Here is a 21,334-nt window from a genome sequence, read left to right on the forward strand (position 1 = left end):
AGTAAAAAATAGGAAATATAATGAATAAATAATTAAACAACAGCAGTAAAATTACAATATCTGTTGGAATTGAGAGATATCGATACAGGGATCAATACAGTTCTACACCAAATAATGCTACAAAACAGGTTACCCAACCTTCTTCTGGCCACGTTGCACACTGATGATGTCACTAAGTTTTGTGTGTGTCTCCAGGGTCGAGCTGGATCCATCTGTGTGGTGGGACCCAAGGGACAGAAGGTGAGAGCTACTCTTTTCTTAATGTAGCACTATTTAAATACAGTATGGTTACTTCCATTGTATGTACACTGTACTTTCCTATCTGTATGTACTGTAAACAAATGGTGTTAGTGACACTCAAATTCCAACTTTCATTTTCTGTTTCATGTATATTTGGACTATTTGAACCTTTAACCTTCAGTAAGTTGTTTTCCCAGGGTACCTCTGGAAAAGTGGGGCCCGAGGGACTAGCAGGAGAACCGGGACACCCCGGACTTCCAGGACTTCCAGGAATTGGAAACCCAGGCCTACCAGTGAGTAGTGTCTGCCCTGGAATTCTGTCCTATCTACCATCCTCTGGTCAGGAGTCAGAGTGCTGTTTTAAGAACTCTCCTGCCTCCCAGTTGTCTGATGCTTTATGCACTGGGCAGGGTGGGGCTGGGTTTGGCAGGCAATGGCCGGCTATATGGATGCAGCTTTTGTGCCAAGAAGAATCTGTGTGTTACCTTTGACTAGAGCCTAAAAGCATCTGAAAGGTGAAATCGACAATTGAAACTTCACTTCAAATTCTTTAATACCATGATGTACACAGGAGAACACACACAGGGATTATAATGACATAATATTATAAACCCCTAGATTTAGGAGGAGATCCTAGAGAGTTCCTCCTTTGATCGTCAAGTAAGTCTGCTACTTGATTGGTTGATATAGAACGGTGGGTAGGCCGTATGCAAAATATAAATGTTGTTTGTACATAGACAGGAGAAGATTAATCATGTCTGGAAAATGTATTATAGAAACAAAGCAATCTTGCAGCTGTCTGACCATAGGTAGGTTAAACCATGGGATTTGTCCAATAAAATGAAAATACGTTTGTAGCTGCTTGATAAGCCTGGTTGCTTCCTCAGCCTGATTATTAGTTGGTTGTCAAAGGTCATAGGCATTAGTTACACAATTAATATAGGTCACTGACAATTATGGTTCAGCTTAAGAAAGCCTGTTTGCTGTCTGTCTGCCCGTTTGTCTTTGAATCTCTTGGCGAGCTGTGAATGAGTGGGTCACTCAGTGGCTTGTGTTTCTGAGAGAGAGACAAAATCCTCTGCATTAGTTATTAGTAACTTTCACAACAATATCACTCTGTATGCAGAAGGGATTATGATATTAAGACACATTTATAGATATAGAAAATGTATAAATCCACCTCTAACACATCTTAGTGAAGACACAATATGTTACCCTTGACTGAAACCAAAAAGCTTCTAGAGCAGAGCCTTTGTGTGAGTGCGTCTGTTCTTGTTGGGCTCTGGTAGACAAAGAAAGTGAAAGACAGTTAGAGAGGGGGATAGTTGCTCAGCTCTCTTTTGTTGTGTTTTGTTTTGTTCCTAGGGCACCCCAGGAGGACCACCTGGATCGAATGGAGAAAAGGTAAAAACATTCTGCGGTATTATTTTAAATCCAATTAAATTCTACTTCGAAACTTTGAAGGCTGCAGTATATGAAGTATGCAGACTATATTGTTTGATAATAACACATCACACAACAATGTACATTTCTGGAATGTTACAACTGTTGTTATGGTTACTATTTCTTGTTCTTCTCTTCCTGTCCCAGGGGGATTCTGGGACACCAGGGAAAGATGGACAGCCAGGAGATCCTGTGAGTACAGGAAGCGTTCAGAAAACTGTTTTGTTTTTTAGTCAGTCATGTTAGTCAGCTAGTCGTGTTAGCTATGCTAGTAATGTTAGTCACGTTAGTCTGTTAGTCTCGTTAGTCATGTTAGCCATGTTAGTCAGCTAGTCGTGTTAGGTATGCTCGTAATGTTAGTCTCGTTAGTCTCGTTCGTCATGTTAGCCAGTTAGTCAGTTAGCCATGTTAGTCAGTTGGTCATTTTGTCATGTTAGTCATGTTAGTCAGTCGGTCAGTTAGTTAGTTAGTCAGTTAGTCATGTTAGCTATGTTAGTCAGTTAGTCAGTTAGTCATTTATCCATGTTAGTCAGTTAGTCAGTTAGTCAGTTAGTCAGTTAGTCGTGTTAGCCATGTTAGTCAGTTAGTCAGTTAGTTAGTTAGTCAGTTAGTCATGTTAGCCATGTTAGTCAGTTAGTCATGTTAGTCAGTTAGTCAGTTAGTCATTTATCCATGTTAGTCAGTTAGTCATTTAGTCATATTAGTCAGTTGGTCATTTATCCATGTTAGTCAGTTAGTCATTTAGTCATGTTAGTCATGTTAGTCAGTTGGTCATGATAGTCCATTAGTCATGTCAATCAGATAGTCATGTTAGTCATTTAGCCATGTTAGTCAGTTGGTCATTTAGCCATGTTAGTCAGTTAGTCATGTTAGTCAGTTAGTCATGTTAGTCAGTTAGTCAGTTAGTCAGTTGGTCACTTAGTCAGTTGGTCAGTTGGTCAGTTAGTCATGTTAGTCATGTTAGTCAGTTGGTCATGATAGTCCATAAGTCATGTCAATCAGATAGTCATGTTAGTCAGCTAATCATGTTATTCAGCAAGTCATGCTAGTTATGTTAGTAAGTTAGTAATGTTAGTCATGTTAGTCTGTTAGTTGTGTTACTCCATTAGTCATGTTAGCCAGTTAGTCATGTTAGCCAGTTAGTCATGTTAGTCAATTAGTCCTTTAGTCATGTTAGTCAGTCATGTTAGTCAGCGTGTAATTTGAAACCTAATCATAATGCTCTACTATAATGTATTGCTGTTGTGTTTTCAGGGTCCTAGGGGTCCTGGTGGCGGTAAAGGAGATAAGGTGACTTACCCTCAGTGTCCCAGCTTGAATTATCGTGATTTTCTCTCTAAATATATAATTGACTTGTCGTGTGTGTATCTATACTTCTCTAGATATGTGGGTTTGTGCTTCTACATCAGTGACTGTTTGTGCTTCTACATCTGTGACTGTTTGTGCTTCTACATCTGTGACTGTTTGTGCTTCTACATCTGTGACTGTTTGTGCTTCTACATCTGTGACTGTTTGTGCTTCTACATCTGTGACTGTTTGTGCTTCTACATCTGTGACTGTTTGTGCTTCTACATCAGTGACTGTTTGTGTTTCTACATCTGTGACTGTTTGTGCTTCTACATCTGTGACTGTTTGTGTTTCTACATCTGTGACTGTTTGTGCTTCTACATCTGTGACTGTTTGTGTTTCTACATCTGTGACTATTTGTGCTTCTACATCTGTGACTGTTTGTGTTTCTACATCTGTGACTGTTTGTGTTTCTACATCTGTGACTGTTTGTGCTTCTACATCTGTGACTGTTTGTGTTTCTACATCAGTGACTGTTTGTGTTTCTACATCTGTGACTGTTTGTGTTTCTACATCTGTGACTGTTTGTGTTTCTACATCTGTGACTGTTTGTGTTTCTACATCTGTGACTGTTTGTGTTTCTACATCTGTGACTGTTTGTGTTTCTACATCTGTGACTGTTTGTGCTTCTACATCTGTGACTGTTTGTGTTTCTACATCTGTGACTGTTTGTGTTTCTACATCTGTGACTGTTTGTGCTTCTACATCTGTGACTGTTTGTGTTTCTACATCTGTGGGTTTGTGTTTCTACATCTATGGGTTTGTGTTTCTACATCTGTGACTGTTTGTGTTTCTACATCTGTGGGTTTGTGTCCGTACATCTCTGACTCTCTTTTACTCTGTGTGTCTGTCTCACAGGGTGACCCGTGTGAGTTGTGTCCCGTCCTGTCTGAAGACCTGGGCAACACTGTAGCCCTCCAGGGGAAGACAGGGCCCAAAGGAGAGCCTGGGATAGGAGACCCTGGCCTCCCGGTAAGATATATAGCACCCATAACGCTTAACCTTTGACCCTTTAAATGTGCACTCTGCAAGATGTGCATATAGTGATTTATGTTTAATATAGTCATCAAGGAATTCAGAAATGCTCATTTAAAGCTAGAAATATTTATTATCTCATCTTCTCTTCCTCTCCTCTTCTCTCCTCCCTCTTCATCTCCTGTCTTCTGTTCATCAGGGTCTTCAAGGATCAGATGGGAAGGCGGGAGAGAAGGTACAGAGTTCCTTTATATCTCATGTTTCATTCATGTCCTTTGAGAATGGGATACATACAGCCTCTAACTCAACTGTGCACACACACGCACACGCACACACACTCATATACTGTAGGTGCATACACACCAGTATACCAAGGAAGGCAGTTAGCCGAGCGGTTCAGTGTAGTGGGCCAGTAGCCAAAAGGTTGCGGGTTTGAATCCCGAACAGACTAGGTGAAAAGGTGTTCTGGATAAGAACGTCTGCTAAATGACTCAAATGGAAATGTACACACACACATACGTACAGTGCCGTCGGAAAGTATTCTAACCCCTTGACTGTTTTCCACATTTTGTTACATTACAGCCTTACTCTAAAATTGATTAAATCATTGTTTTTCCCCTCATCAATCTACACACAATACCCCATAATGACAAAGCAAAGACAGGTTTATAGAAATGTTTGCTAATTTGTTAAAAATAAAAAAGGGAAATGTCACATTTACATAAGTATTCAGATCCTTTAGTCAGTACTTTGTTGACACCCCTCTGACAGAGATTACATCGTCGAGTCTTCTTGGGTATGATGCTACAAGCTTGGCACACCTGTATTTGGGGAGTTTCCCCCATTCTTCTCTGCAGATCCTCTCAAGCTCTACCAGGATGGATGGGGAGCGTTGTTGCACATATATTTTTAGGTGTCTCCATAGATCCATAGGTCGTTGTCCTGTTGGAAGGGGAACCTTCGCCCCCAGTCCGAGGCCCTGAGCGCTCTGGAGCAGAATTTCATCAAGGATCTCTCTGTACTTTCCTCCATTCATCTTTGCCTCGATCCTGACTAGTCTCCAAGTCTCTGCCGCTGAAAAACATCCCCACAGCAAGATGCTGCCACCACCATGCTTCACCATAGGGATTTTGCCAGGTTTCCTCCAGATGTGACACTTGGCATTCAGGCCAAAGAGTTAAATCTTGGTTTCATCAGACCAGAGAGTCTTGTTTCTCATGGTCTGAGAGTCTTTAGGTGCCTTTTGGGCTGCCATGTGCCTTTCCCTGAGGAATGGCTTCCGTATGGCCACTCTACCATAATGGCCTGATTGGTGGAGTTCTGCAGAGACCTGTGCTTCTGGAAGATTCTCCCATCTCCACAGAGGAACTCTGGAGCTCTATCAGAGTGACCATTTAGTTCTTGGTCACCTTCCTGACCAAGGCCCTTCTCCCCCGATTGCTCAGTTTTGCCACTGTGTTCTTGGGGATCTTCAATGCTGCAGACATGTTTTGATACCCTTCCCCAGATCTGTGCCCCGACACAATCCTATCTCACATCTCTACGGACATGGCTTGGTTTTTGCTCTGTTAACTGTGGGACCTTATGTAGACAGGTGTGTGACTTTCCAAATCATGTTCAATCATTTGAATTTACCACAGGTGGACTCCAATCAAGTTGTAGAAACATCTCAAGGGCAATCAATGGAAACAGGATGCACCTGAGCTCAATTTAAAGGCTCAAAGCGAAGGGTCTGAATACTAATGTAAATAAGGGATTTCTGTTTATTTATTTTATACATTTGCAAAAACTCCAACAAAAATTGTTTTCGCTTTGTCATTATGGGGTATTGTGTGTAGATTGATGATGTTTGTTTTTTTTTAATCCATTTTAGAATAAAGCTGTAACGTAACAAAATGTGGGGAAAGTCAAGGGGTCTGAATATGTTCGAAAGCACTGTGTATATAGACAAACAAGTGCTTTCAAGGTTCCACACACACACACACACACACACACACACACACACACACACACACACACACACACACACACACACACACACACACACACACACACACACACACACACACACACCATGCTGTGCCTGTAACCACATACTGTAATTATTTAGCAGCCTTCCCCATCCCAAACCACAGATCATGTTGTGACATGACAGCTATATTGTGGCCAGCGTCTCCTCTATGGCTGAATAACTGATCTGTTAGGGACAAAACATTAGACATAGTTGACTAACTGATATGTTAGGGATACCACATTAGATATAGTTGACTAACAGATCTGTTAGGGACACCACATTAGATATAGTTGACTAACAGATCTGTTACGGACACCACATTAGATATAGTTGACTAACAGATCTGTTAGGGACACCACATTAGATATAGTTGACTAACAGATCTGTTAGGGACACCACATTAGATATAGTTGACTAACAGATCTGTTAGGGACACCACATTAGATATAGTTGACTAACAGATCTGTTACGGACACCACATTAGATATAGTTGACTAACAGATCTGTTAGGGACACCACATTAGATATAGTTGACTAACAGATCTGTTAGGGACACCACATTAGATATAGTTGAATAAATTATCTGTTATGGACACCACCTTAGATATAGTTGAATACATTATATGTTAGGGACACCACATTAGATATAGTTGACTAACAGATCTGTTAGGGACACCACATTAGATATAGTTGACTAACAGATCTGTTAGGGACACCACATTAGATATAGTTGACTAACAGATCTGTTAGGGACACCACATTAGATATAGTTGACTAACAGATCTGTTAGGGACACCACATTAGATATAGTTGACTAACAGATCTGTTAGGGACACCACATTAGATATAGTTGAATAAATGATCTGTTAGGGACACCACATTATATATAGTTGAATAAAGTATATGTTAGGGACACCACATTAGATATAGTTAAATAAATGATATGTTAGGGACACCACATTAGATATAGTTGACTAACAGATCTGTTAGGGACACCACATTAGATATAGTTAAATAAATGATCTGTTAGGGACACCACCTTAGATATAGTTAAATAAATGATATGTTAGGGACACCACATTAGATATAGTTGAATAAATTATATGTTAGGGACACCACATTAGATATAGTTCAATAAATAATCTGTTAGGGACACCACATTAGATATAGTTGAATAAATTATCTGTTAGGGACACCACCTTAGATATAGTTGAATAAATTATCTGTTAGGGACACCACATTAGATATAGTTGAATAAATTATATGTTAGGGACACCACATTAGATATAGTTGAATAAATAATCTGTTAGGGACACCACATTAGATATAGTTGAATAAATTATCTGTTAGGGACACCACATTAGATATAGTTGAATAAATTATCTGTTAGGGACACCACATTAGATATAGTTGAATAAATTATATGTTAGGGACACCACATTAGATATAGTTGAATAAATTATATGTTAGGGACACCACATTAGATATATTTGAATAAATTATGTTAGGGACACCACATTAGATATAGTTGAATAAATTATATGTTAGGGACACCACATTAGATATAGTTAAATAAATTATATGTGAGGGACACCACATTATATATAGTTGAATAAATTATATGTTAGGGACACCACATTAGATATAGTTAAATAAATTATATGTTAGGGACACCACATTAGATATAGTTGAATAAATTATATGTTAGGGACACCACATTAGATATAGTTAAATAAATTATATGTTAGGGACACCACATTATATATAGTTGAATAAAGTATATGTTAGGTACACCACATTAGATATAGTTGAATAAATAATCTGTTAGGGACACCACATTAGATATAGTTGACAAACTGATCCGTCAGGGACACCACATTAGATTAACTGATCTGTTAGGGACACCACATTAGATATAGTTGATTAACTGATCTGTTAGGGACACCACATTAGATTAACTGATCTGTTAGGGACACCACATTAGATATAGTTGATTAACTGATCTGTTAGGGACACCACATTAGATTAACTGATCTGTTAGGGACACCACATTAGATATAGTTGATTAACAGATCTGTTAGGGACACCACATTAGATTAACTGATCTGTTAGGGACACCACATTAGATATAGTTGATTAACTGATCTGTTAGGGACACCACATTAGATTAACTGATGTGTTATAGACATCACATTAGATATAGTTGATGAACTGATCCGTCAGGGACACCACATTAGAATAACTGATCGGTTAGGGATACCACATTAGATATAGTTGATTGTCTGATCTGTTAGGAATACCACACTATATATAGTTGAATAAATTATCTGTTAGGGACAACACATTAGATATAGTTGAATAAATGATCCGTCAGGGACACCACATTAGAATAACTGATCTGTTAGGGACATCACATTAGATATAATTGATTAACTGATCCGTCAGGGACACCACATTAGATATAGTTGATTATCTGATCTGTTAGGGATGCTACTTTAGATATAGTTATTTAACTTATCTGCTAGGGACACCACATGAGATTAACTGATCTGTTTGCACTCAACAGAAGACTAACTGATCGGTTTGGACACCACATTAAACTAATCTGTTTGGACAACACATTAGACAGACTGATCTGTTAGGGACACCACATTAGATTAACTGATCTGTTAGGGATACCACATTAGATATAGTTGATTATCTGATCTGTTATGGACACTACATTAGATATAGTTGATTATCTGATCTGTTATGGACACCACATTAGATATATTTGACTGACTGAACTGTTAGGGACACCACATTTAACTAACGGATCTGTTTGGACTCAACAAAAGACTAACTGATCTGTTTGGACAACACATTAGACTAACTGATCTCTTTGGACAACACATTAAAGTGATCTGTTTGGACACCACATTATAGTGATCTGTTTGGACATCACATTATACAATCTGATCTGTTTGGACACCACTTTAGACGATACACCTTAAAGGAAGCATGCCTATTAGTGGGTGGTATCACTAATCTGACTCACTGTTATGATGTGTGTCTGTGTGCTTGGCAGGGAGAGGTGGGATCGGATGGGGTCAAAGGGGAAAAGGGTGACGCATGTGCTGTGTGCCCCACCCTGGGTGAAATACCTGGTGCCAACATGGTTGCTATGAAACAAACTCTGACACTCAAAGGAGAGAAAGGAGAACCTGGGCTGGGACAGAAGGGAGAACAGGTGAATGTGTGTTTTTTGGAAATGAATGTGTGAGTGTGTGTTCTGTTGTGTTGTCTTGTGTGTGTCACGGGAGGTTGGTGGCACCTTAATTGTGGAGTTCCGGGCCTTGTGGTAATGGCTGGACGGAATAGGTGGAATGGCTTCAAATACATCAAACACATGGTTTCCAGGTGTTTGATGCCATTCCTTTTGCTCCTCTCCTCCCCTCAGCAGCCTCCTGTGGTGTGTGTGTTTGTTTGTACCTGTGTTGTTTCTGTGTATCTGACCCAGAAGTAACTCCTCGACTCTGTTGGTTCTTTACAGGGGGAGGCTGGACTCATTGGCCTGGCAGGGCTAGGGGGGGAAAAGGTGTGTACTGCGTAAGGTTCCAAGTAGGACACAGGAGTTTTGACATAGTGCAGAGACTGATGGAATAAATGTGTTTATGTATCTCACCCATTCAATTTAGTTCAAAAGCAATTTGTACAGTTCTGTTGACATTACAGTTTATCTTGTTTCCAGGGTAACGCTGGTGGCAAAGGAGCTGACGGTAAAACGGTGAGTGTAGACTACCATTAAGAGTGATTTCACTAGACTCTTTTCAGTGACTGATACTTTATATTCATACTTTATATTCATAGTTGTTACCCGTTATGATAAAATATTTCTCAGAAATGACTGATGCAGAAATGATTTCAGTTGGCGGTTGCCATGCTCTTTGGAGATAAAGGGATGACATGTACTGTAACTATTTATCTGATAGGGCAAAACTGGACCCAGAGGACCTAGTGGCAAGGATGGACTGAAGGGGATAAAGGTGAGAGATGGAGTTAACAGACACTACATCCAATACTGGCTGATGTCACCATATTGTGTTATGTTGGGTTAGAGTGTGTTAGAGTGTGTTAGAGTGTGTTAGACTGTGTAATGTTGTGTTGGGTTAGAGTGTGTTAGAGTGTGTAATGTTGTATAGTGTTATATGTTGTGTTTTGTGTTGTGTTAGGTTGTTGTGTAATGTGTTATGTTGTGTTGTCTTGTGTTATATTGTGTCATTTGATTATTTTGACAGGGAGATGCAGGGATTCCTGGTCTGGGAACTCCAGGTCCTAAGGGCGAGAAGGTGAAGTGTGTGTGCGTGCATGTCTACACATGAAAGTATGGCTATCTGTGTGTCCACACAGGTGTGTAGGAGAGTTTTGCCACCCGTCCTAACCCAGTGTGTCTCCCGTCTACTCCAGGGTGCGTCGTGTGAGGTGTGCCAGTCTTCTGCCTCAGAGGTGGGCAGTGAGACGTCCATTGTCAAAGTGCTAGCAGGGACCCCAGGTGATCTTGGACTTCCAGGGCCTCCCGGGCTTCCAGGAGTGGGCGCCGATGGCAAACAGGTGAGACCACTCTACCTGACAGGAAAAGAGTTGCAACAGGCTTTCTGCTTACTTCGTTATCCAGGTTTGTCATAAGTTTGACGATGCTTGTTTAACATGACCAAGCCAACAACATACACATGCCTCTGTCAAACCTACCAAAACACCAACCTGAATGTAGTTTAGTGTATACAGTGGTTCCTCCTTTAAAAGTTGCATCATATTGCACCTTGCGTGCTGCCGCAGAATTCTGTGGCACGTCATTTTTTTCTCAGCCATTTTTTCCTGTTACTGCAAGTTATTGCTAGTATAACCACCAAAGGACATCTTTGAGAAGCTTGTGATAGTATTCCGTATTGGCATTACCTGAGAATTGAAAACCTTTTTTGTGATAACATAGTATATGGGATTGATTTTAAGAAATTTGGCTTAATTAATTAGATTCATATTATGGTGTTTCTATTCAGAGAAAAACGAAACCCTCGGGGGTTCCGTTAGGATCGAATGGAAAATATGGCGATGTACAACGTGACGGTCGGAAGTAGGCTACAAGATTGGAGGATTCTAAATGGTTTGCCTTCATTAGACAACTTTGTTCCAATATTTCTGTAAGTCAGGGATATTTATTCCCATAATAATTCCCTTAGTAATTCGTTACAATGGCGCCGGAGGAGATGGCCGTGGTTGTACGGTCTACTAACCAATTGTGCTATTATGCGGGGGGGTTTTCACGATATTTGTAAATTATTTTGTACATAATGTTTCTGCAACCGTATCTTATAGAAGAAAAGAGCTTCTGGATATCAGGACAGCGATCATTCACCTCGGATTAGACGAAGATTTCATCAACAACAACAACAAGCAGGACTCACACGATATTCTCCAAACACCCCACAGGGCAGACATCCCAATTATTCGCAAAAGGAAGCGACGCAGAGGACGAAGAGCCGGATGCCTCGTCCGGACCCGCAGAAGAAACCTAGGAATGCTGCCGTTACTGTCAATATTACTCGCCAACATGCAATCATTGGACAATAAACTAGACGAGGTAAGATCACGAATATCCTACCAACGGGACATCAAAAACTGTAATATCCTATGCTTCACGGAATCATGGCTGAATGATGACATGGATATTCAGCTAGCGGTATACATGCTGCACCGGGCAGGATAGAACAACACACTCCGGTAAGACGAGGTGGGGCGGTCTGTGCATATTTGTAAACAACAGCTGGTGCACGAAATCTAAGGAAGTCTCTAGATTGTGATAAACTGCAGGCCACACTACTTGCCTAGAGAGTTCTCAGCTATACTTTTCGTGGCTGTTTATTTACCACCACAGAGAGATGCCGGCACTAAGACCGCACTCAGTCAGCTGTATAAGGAAATAAGCAAACAGGAATCCACTCAGCCAGAGGCGGCGCTCCTAGTGGCCGGAGACTTTAATGCAGGGTAATTTAAATCAGTTCCACCAAATCTCTATCAACGTGATAAATGTGCTACCAGAGGGAAAAAAATTCTCGCTCCCCTGTACTCCACACACAGAGACGTGTACAAAGCTCTCCCTCGCCCTCCATTTGGTAAATCCGACCACAACTCTATCCTCCTGATTCCTGCTTACAAGCAAAAATTCAAGCAGGAAGCACCAGTGACTTGGTCTATAAAAACATGGTCAGATGAAGCAGATGCTAAACTACAGGCCTGCTTTGCTATCACAGACTGGAACATGTTCCGGGATTCTTCCGATGACATTGAGGAATACACCACATCATCAATAAGTGCATTGAGGACGTCGTCCCCACAGTGACTGTACGTACATACCCCAACCAGAAGCCATGGATTACAGGCAACATTTGCACAGAGCTAAAGGGTAGAGCTGCCGCTTTCAAGGTGCGGGACTCTAACACGGAAGCTTACAAGAAATCCCGCTATGCCCTGCGACGAACCATCAAACAGGCAAACCGTCAATACATGGCTAAGATTGAATCATACTACACCGGCTCCGACACTCGTCGGATGTGGCAGGGCTTGCAAACTATTACAGACTACAAAGGGAAGCACAGCCGCAAGCTGCCCAGTGACACGAGCCTACCAAACAAGCTAAACCACTTCTATGCTCGCTTCGAGGCAAGCAACACTGAGGCATGCATGACAGCTCTCCGTAGCCGACATGAGTAATACCTTTAAACAGGCTGCGTGTCCAGACGGATTACCAGGACGTGTGCTCCGGGCATTTGCTGACCAACTGGCAGGTGTCTTCACTGACATTTTCAACATGATTGAGTCTGATTGAGTCTGTAATACCAACAAGCTTCAAGCAGACCATCATAGTCCCTGTGCCCAAAACACAAAGGCAACCTGCCTTAACGTCTACAGCCCCGTAGCACTCACATCCGTAGCCGTGAAGTGCTTTGAAAGGCTGGTAATGGCTCACATCAACACCATTATCCCAGAAACCCTAGACCCACTCCAATTTGCACATCGCCCAAACAGATCCACAGATGATGCTATCTCTATTGCACTCCACACTGCCCTTTCCCACCTGGACAAAAGGAACACCTATGTGAGAATGCTATTCATTGACTACAGGTCAGCGTTCAACACCATAGTACCCTCTCAGCTCATCACCAAGCTAAGGATTCTGGGACTAAACACCTCCTGACAGGCCACCCCCAGGTGGTGAGGGTAGGTAGCAACACATCTGCCACGCTGATCCTCAACACTGAATGCATGGCCAGGCACGACTCGAACACCGTCATTAATTACGACACAACAGTGGTAGGCCTGATCACCGAAAACGACAAGACAGCCTATAGGAAGGAGGTCAGAGACCTGGACGGGTGGTGCCAGAATAACAACCTATCCCTCAACGTAACCAAGACTAAGGAGATGATTGTGGACTACAGGAAAAGGAGCACCGAGCACGTCCCCATTCTCATCGACGGGGCGGTAGTGGAGCAGGTTGAGAGCTTCAAATTCCTTGGTGTCCACATCAACAACAAACTAGATTGGTCCAAACACACCAAGACAGTCGGGAAGAGGGCACAACAAAGCCTATTCCTCCTCAGGAAACTAAAAAGATTTGGCATGGGTCCTGAGATCCTCAAAAGGTTCTACAGCTGCAACATCGAGAGCATCCCTCGGCCTCCGACCGCAAGGCACTTCAGAGGGTAGAGCGTACGGCCCAGTACATCACTGGGGCAAAGCTGCCTTCCATCCAGGACCTCTACACCACGCAGTGTTAGAGGAAGGCCCTAAAAATTGTCAAAAACCCACAGCCACCCCAGTCATAGACTTTTCTCTCTACTACCGCATGGTAAGCGGTACCGGAGTCTAGGACAAAAAGGGTTCTCAACAGTGTTTACCCCCAAGCCATAAGACTCCCGAACAGGTAACCAAATGGTTACCTTGTAACGGTTTTCTTCTGGTGAAAGAGAGGCGGACCAAAATGCAGCGTGGTTATCTTTATACATCTTTTATGAAAGAGGAAAAATGAACAATATACAAAACAAGAACCGTGAAAAACCAAAACAGCCCTATCTGTGGCAACAAACACAAAGACAGGAAACAATCACCCACAAGAGACCTAAAGAATATGGCTGCCTAAATATGGTTCCCAATCAGAGACAACAATAACCACCTGCCTCTGATTGAGAACCACTCTAGGCAACCATAGACTTACCTAGACTACTATACTAAACACAACCCCATCAATCTTCAAAACCCCTAGACAAACACATAATTAACCCATGTCACACCCTGGCCTAACCAAAATAATAAAGAGAAGACAGAATACTAAGACCAGGGCGTGACATACTTGGACTATTTGCATTGTGTGCCGCCCCCCAACCCCTCTTTTACGCTGCTGCTGCTCTCTGTTTATCTTATATGCATAGTTACTTTAACTTTACATTCATGTACATACTACCCACCAACCCCTCTTTTTACGCTTCTGCTACTCTCTGCTCATCATATATGCATAGTCACTTTAACGATCCCTACATGTACATACTACCTCAATAAGCCTGACTAACATGTGTCTGTGTATAGCCTTGCTACTCTTTTTTCAAATGTCTTTTTACTGTTGTTTTATTTCTTTACACACACACACACACACACACACACACACACACACACACACACACACACACACACACACACACACACACACACACACACACACACATACCTTTTTTCTCTCGCAACATTGGGTAGAGTCTGTAAGTATGCATTTCACGGTAAGGTCTACCTACACCTGTTGTAATCGGCGCACGCGACAAATAAACTTTTATCATTATTTTATTAACGAAATGTGTTTATTTGTTTTTTAACCTGTTGCGACGAGCCATCCCGGATCCGGGATCGTGAATACAGCCTCAAGCTCATTACCATAATGCAACGTTAACTATTCATGAAAATCGCAAATGAAATGAAATCAATATGCTAGCTCTCAAGCTTAGAGTTTTGTTAACAACACTGTCATCTCAGATTTTCAAAATATGCTTCTCAACCATAGCAAAACAAGCATTTGTGTAACAGTATTGATAGCTAGCGTAGCATTTAGCGTAGCATTTAGCGTTAGCATTCAGCAGGCAACATTTTCACAAAAAACAGAAAAACATTCAAATAAAATAATTTACCTTTGAAGAACTTCAGATGTTTTCAATGAGGAGACTCTCAGTTAGATAGCAAATGTTCAGTTTTTACAAAAATATTATTTGTTTAGGACAAATCGCTCCGTTTTCTGCGTCACGTTTAGCTACGAAAGAAACCTGTATCCAGGATTGTGTAAATCTATCCGCAAGCTCATTACCATAACGCAACGTTAACTATTCATGAAAATCGCAAATTAAATGAAATAAATCTATTTGCTCTCAAGCTTAGCCTTTTGTTAACAACACTGTCATCTCAGATTTTCAAAAATATGCTTCTCAACCATTGCAAAACAAGCATTTGTGTAACACCTGAAGAACTTCAGATGTTTTCAATGAGGAGACTCAGTTAGATTGCAAATGTTCAGTTTTTACAAAAAGATTATTTTTGTTGACAAATTGCTCCGTTTTCTCCATCACGTTTGGGTAAGAAAAAAAACGAAAATTAAGTCATTAAAACACAAACTTTTTTCCAAATGAACTCCATAATATCGACAGAAACATGGCAAACCGATGTTTAGAATCAATCCTCAAGGTGTTTTTCACATATCTATCGACGATAAAACCATCGTGGCAGTTGACTTTCTCTTCTGAAGAAATGGAACGATGGAACGCGCATGGACCTAGAGATTGCGCATAGACCTAGAGATTACGCAATAATTTCGACACAGGACACCGGGCGGACCCCTGGCAAATGTAGTCTCTTATGGCCAATCTTCCAATGATATGCCTACAAATACGTCACAATGCTGCAGACATCTTGGACGAACGGCAGAGAGCTTAGGTTCATTCATCACACATTCACTGCCATATAAGGAGACAATGGGAAACAGAGCCTCAAAAATTCTGCTCATTTCCTGATTGAGGTTTCATCTTGGCTTCGCCTGTAGCATGAGTTATTTAGCACTCACAGATAATATCTTTGCAGTTTTGAAAACAGCAAAGTGTTTTCTTTCCAAAGCTGCCAATTATATGCATAGTCGAGCATCTTTTCGTGACAAAATATTGCGCTTAAAACGTGCACGTTTTTTTATCCATTAATGACATAGCGCCCCCATAGGTTGAAGAGGTTAAGCTACTGTGCCATCTACATTCTGTAGTAAACATGGGAAAGTGCCTAATTCCTTATATAAGGGAGAGCAGGCCATGTCTATACTACAGAATGCAGGGCACGCTGGAGACCGGTGTTGTTTCATAGTTGTGATGTCTTCACTATTATTCTATAATGTAGTAAATAGTCAAAATTAAGAAAAATCCTGGAATGAGCAGTTCTTAATTAATTTGAATAATATTATGGGGTTTCTATTCCATGAAAAACTAAACCCTCAAGGTTTCCGTTCGGATGGAATGGAAAATATGGTGCTGTACAACTGCATTTTGAAAGAGTATTTTTTATCATTAGTTTATTAACAAAATGTGTTTATTTGTTTTTTAGGCTACTGTGCCATCTACAATACATACTGTACTAAACATGGGAAAGTGCCTAATTCCTTAAACCAGGGAGAGCAGGCCATGTCTGTACTACAGAAGGAGGGGCATAACAATAATGCACTGCACTATGGTGAACAAAGGGCACATTATACAAATACAATCAGTGGGAATAGGGGCCAGGTGTGCACTATGAAAGTTCCAGAGGGATCCGTGACAGTACTCCCCCCCCCCGAAGCGCTTCACAAGCAGCGCAGCGACACTGGTCTAGAGGACGATCACAGGAACGCAGTGCGGGTCGATCAGGACCCAATGCAGCAGCCAAAGTTGCGTAGTTGTCGGACGGATCAGTATCAGTGGCGTCAAACGGACCGGTTATGGCGGCGTCGGACGGGCCAGTTGTGGCTGCTGAAGTAGCGTTGTCGGACAGATCCGTTGTGGCGATGTCGGACGACCCAGTTGCAGCTGCCAAAGTTGTGGCGGCGCCGGACGGACCAGTCGCAGGGTCCTCGGACGGGCCATTCCCGCTGTCTCCCTTAATGGTAGATTATTCTGTCACGTTGGTATAAATGGTCAGGAGACAGGCACAGGAATGTGTAATAGGGTTTTTATTTACCCAAATTACAGTGTGCCATATACAGGCACGAGGACAAAGACCAAACAAACACTATACAAGACACAGGGTTGAGCCCCAAACAGAGGAGTGAGAAGTACCTTGAATAAATACACAATCGCACAATGATTATGACACGGGACGAGATGCGTAATCTTCTGCACAATACACGTGCCATGAAAGCCACAACAACACTACACACGTCCAATGGACATTGGAACAATAATCAACAACCCAATGGAAACCAAAGGGCAAACGTATACAAGGAGTAATCAGTGAGGTGTGCGTAATGAAAGTTCCGGAGGGATCCGTGACAGGTGCAGACTTTTCTTCTTTAAATGATTGTTTTATGTAGGATGCTACATTTTTGACTAGTTTCAATTGTAAGTAGGCCGGATTTAAAAAAAATCCTCCTTCTATTAGGCTGTTAAGCCTCATAGTTTACCTCCATCAGTTGAGTTATTTTATATAGGTCTAGGTTCCGAAGAAATAGACTCCAATTAAGCCCTTTTTGTTGTTTGTAAAGTCAAATTCAAAAAGCACTCACACATTTGAGCTATCTTTTTGCAGGTGCATGGCAACAGCCGGATAAGATGAGGAAAAAGAGGAGGAACCCGCACACTGCTCTTGGTCGTATCACTGATCTTTAATAAGCTTTATGTGTCGGCCTCACGGCCTTCGTCAGAGCTTTTGTGGGTTTTTAAATTAGCACCCTTATGTAGACCTAGCCACACCCACATCCATTCCAAGCATCGAAAGTAGTTGGAGGCGAGGGAAAAACAAATAAGTGCTACCAAATATAACAATATGCATTTCAAAATAAATTTAAAAAAGTATTACATAAAACGTATTAAACGTGTAAATACCACAATGAGGACATCGACCTACCAAGACAGTTTTCATAAACCATTAGGTACGGACTAATCTGAAATATGGGCATAATTTATGTTCAAATTTACAACAAAACGTTCATTTCATCATTAAGACCTTTTGGAAATAATGTCTGGAGGGTGAAAATCCCAAATCATTCTTTTTTACTCAGAGTATTATTTATATCACCTCCCATGTCTGATATCTTAACTTTCTCTATGACACAAAATCTGAAGGTAGAAATGTCATGTTTTTGTTAATGAATTAAAATGTACTGCGACTGGATAATCCCTGTCGTTTCTCCTAATTAAACTTTTATGTTCAATGATTCTCTGTTTGAGAGAACAAGAGGTTTACCTACATAGCACAGCCCACGTGGACATTTAATAATGTAGATAACACGGATGGTGGAACACGTAATAATGTAATATATTTGGAACCGTTTTCCTGTGTGGGTGGCAGAAATATTCAGACATCATATTGTTGCACTGTGTGCATCCTCTGCATTTATAGCTACCATATGGTAAAAGAGCTTGGCTGATTTTCTTTTGTGGCTGGCAGTTGGCATGGAACAATTTATATCGTAAATAGAACATAGCAGTGTTTCTTGATCGCATCTCCCACTTTTCGTGAGTTCAAAGTATACTGTATGTAGTTGTGAACATTACGGAGTGTTCCTTAGCTTTAGCGGGTCGTTTCTGTAGCAGTTCATCTCGTGTTTTCCCCAATGCCAAATTAAGAGCTTCATCCACACATTGTGGAGAATAGCTTCTTAGAAACCTATTGCGCATCTCCTCTGCTTTTTCTAGATTTTCTAGAGTCCTGAAAATGATTTGTTGCAAGTTGGGGGATTCCCACCTAGCTCGGCTATTAGACAATTCTTTAGTGAAGGTTGAATAGTCTATTGTTCTGCTAATAGCTCACCCTGCTAGCTTGTGAAAAAATAATAATAATACTTTTTCCCCTTTCCACGTTAAAGACTCAGTGTTTTTAGCCACAATCGGCCCTAACCCCAATGAATAAATTTGGGCACAGTCGATAACGTGCTGGACTTCGGGGCTAGAATGTTGAGGATTCGAAACCTGCTCCCTGCTTGCTATAATGAATGAGTTTGATACACCTGGTATTGGATATGTCTGAAAAAAACTTGCTAAATAGCGATTTTAGTAAATTAACTTTATGACAAAAAAATATGCACAATCTTTTGTCTTTACATTAACTAACATATTCCTCTCAATTGTACATTTTTAGCTTGACTAGTTATGACGTTATAACTACGTACATTTGCTTCCCCATAATGTTTTGTCATCCATCTTTGCTGAAGTCACCAGGGACATCAAATTCGTCATTGGAACCACTCGATATGATTGGTCAAATAAAAACCTTGGGACCCAAATGCATAATGAGTGCTCTAACTCCCCCTTGTGGTGGTCTGGAGCAATGAAGCCGTGACGCTGGGTACCTCTAAGTCTCGCAGTGTAAGCTCAAAACTTTTAAAGGAGAAACCACTGTACCTGCATCTTCAGTATTGGAACAGCCAGTTTATGACATACAGTTGAAGTCGGAAGTTTACATACACCTTAGCCAAATACATTTAAACTCAGTTTTTCACAATTCCTGACATTTAATTCGAGTAAAAATTCCCTGTCTTAGGTCAGTGAGGATCACCACTTTATTTGAAGAATGTGAAATGTCAGAATAATAGTAGAGAGAATTATTTATTTCATATTTTATTTCTTTCATCACATTCCCAGTGGGTCAGAAGTTTACATACACTCAATTAGTATTTGGTAGCATTGCCTTTAAATTGTTTAACTTGGGTCAAACATTTTGGGTAGCCTTCCACAAGCTCATTGGTTATTACTGCATTGTCGGGACTAGAAGCACAAGCATTTCGCTACACTCGCATTAACATCTGATAACCATGTGTGTGTGACAAATACAATTTGATTTGATTTGCGACCAAGCTTTAACTTTCTGACTGATGTCTTGAGATGTTGCTTCAATATATCCACATCCCTCCTGCTGCAAACACCCCCACAACATGATGCTGCCACCCCCGTGCTTCACCGATGGGATGATGTTCTTCAGCTTGCAAACCTCCCCCTTTCTCCTCCAAACATAACGATGGTCATTATGGCCAAACAGTTCTATTTTTTTTCATCAGACCATAGGACATTTCTCCAAAAAATATGATATTTGTCCCCATGTGCAGTTGCAAACCATAGTCTGGCTTTTTTTATGGCGGTTTTGGAGCAGTGGCTTCTACCATGCTGAGCGGCCTTTCAGGTTATGTCGCTATAGGACTCGTTTTACTGTGGATATAGATACTTTTGTACCTGTTTCCTCCAGCATCTTCACAAGGTCCTTTGCTGTTGTTCTGGGATTGATTTGGACTTTTCACACCAAACTACGTTCATCTCTAGGAGACAGAATGTGTCTCCTTTCTGAGCGGTATGACAGCTGTGAGGTCCCATGGTGTTTATACTTGCGTACTATTGTTTGTACAGTTGAACGTGGTACCTTCAGGCGTTTGGAAATTGCGCCCAGGGATAAACCAGACTTGTGGAGGTCTACACTTTTTTTCTGTGGTCTTGGCTGATTTATTTTGTTTTTCCCATGATGTCAAGCAAAGAAGCACTGAGTTTTGTGGTAGGCCTTGAAATACATCCACAGGTACACCTCCAATTGACTCAAATGTTGTCAATTAGCCTATCAGAAGCGTCTAAAGCTATGACATCATTTTCTGGAGTTTTCCAAGCATTTTAAAGGCAGTCAACTTAATGTATGTAAACTTCTAATCCACTGGAATTGTGACACAGTGAATTATAAATTAAATAATCTGTCCGTAAACTACTGTTGGAAAAAATTATTGTGTCATGCACAAAGTAGATGTCCTAACTGACTTGCCAAAACTATAGTTTGTTAACAAGAAATTTGTGGAGTGGTTGAATGAGTTTTAATTAATGACTCCAACTGAAGTGTTTGTAAACTTCCGACTTCAACTGTGTACAGGTAATCCCCCACCTAACACAGAATACGCCAAAGTCATCTATACATCTCATTTATATGGTAAACTACTGTTTCACACTGCTTAATTACGTAGTGTGTGCCTCAGTGGTTAGCACTTTGTCAGGGCTTTATATCTGAATAGGTAGAGGCTTGAACAGGTGTGTGGGAGTG

General features: G+C 41.0%; 1 protein-coding gene across 3 annotated transcripts in view; it reads left to right on the plus strand.

Moving 5' to 3' along the window:
- Nucleotides 1-21,334, plus strand: part of LOC118374311 (collagen alpha-1(XVI) chain-like) — a 151,176-nt gene that overhangs the window by 57,116 nt on the left and 72,726 nt on the right. For all 3 annotated transcript variants that reach the window (XM_052469745.1, XM_052469747.1, XM_052469746.1), the window contains exons 16-28: nucleotides 196-240; nucleotides 438-533; nucleotides 1,606-1,644; nucleotides 1,831-1,875; nucleotides 2,938-2,973; nucleotides 3,889-4,002; nucleotides 4,205-4,240; nucleotides 9,087-9,248; nucleotides 9,552-9,596; nucleotides 9,750-9,785; nucleotides 9,991-10,044; nucleotides 10,297-10,347; nucleotides 10,466-10,609. In XM_052469745.1, coding sequence (XP_052325705.1) covers nucleotides 196-240; nucleotides 438-533; nucleotides 1,606-1,644; nucleotides 1,831-1,875; nucleotides 2,938-2,973; nucleotides 3,889-4,002; nucleotides 4,205-4,240; nucleotides 9,087-9,248; nucleotides 9,552-9,596; nucleotides 9,750-9,785; nucleotides 9,991-10,044; nucleotides 10,297-10,347; nucleotides 10,466-10,609 — 903 coding nt within the window. The remainder of the gene's footprint in view (nucleotides 1-195; nucleotides 241-437; nucleotides 534-1,605; nucleotides 1,645-1,830; nucleotides 1,876-2,937; nucleotides 2,974-3,888; nucleotides 4,003-4,204; nucleotides 4,241-9,086; nucleotides 9,249-9,551; nucleotides 9,597-9,749; nucleotides 9,786-9,990; nucleotides 10,045-10,296; nucleotides 10,348-10,465; nucleotides 10,610-21,334) is intronic.

This window comes from Oncorhynchus keta, chromosome 19 (assembly GCF_023373465.1).
Source record: "Oncorhynchus keta strain PuntledgeMale-10-30-2019 chromosome 19, Oket_V2, whole genome shotgun sequence".
Lineage (NCBI taxonomy): Eukaryota > Metazoa > Chordata > Actinopteri > Salmoniformes > Salmonidae > Oncorhynchus > Oncorhynchus keta.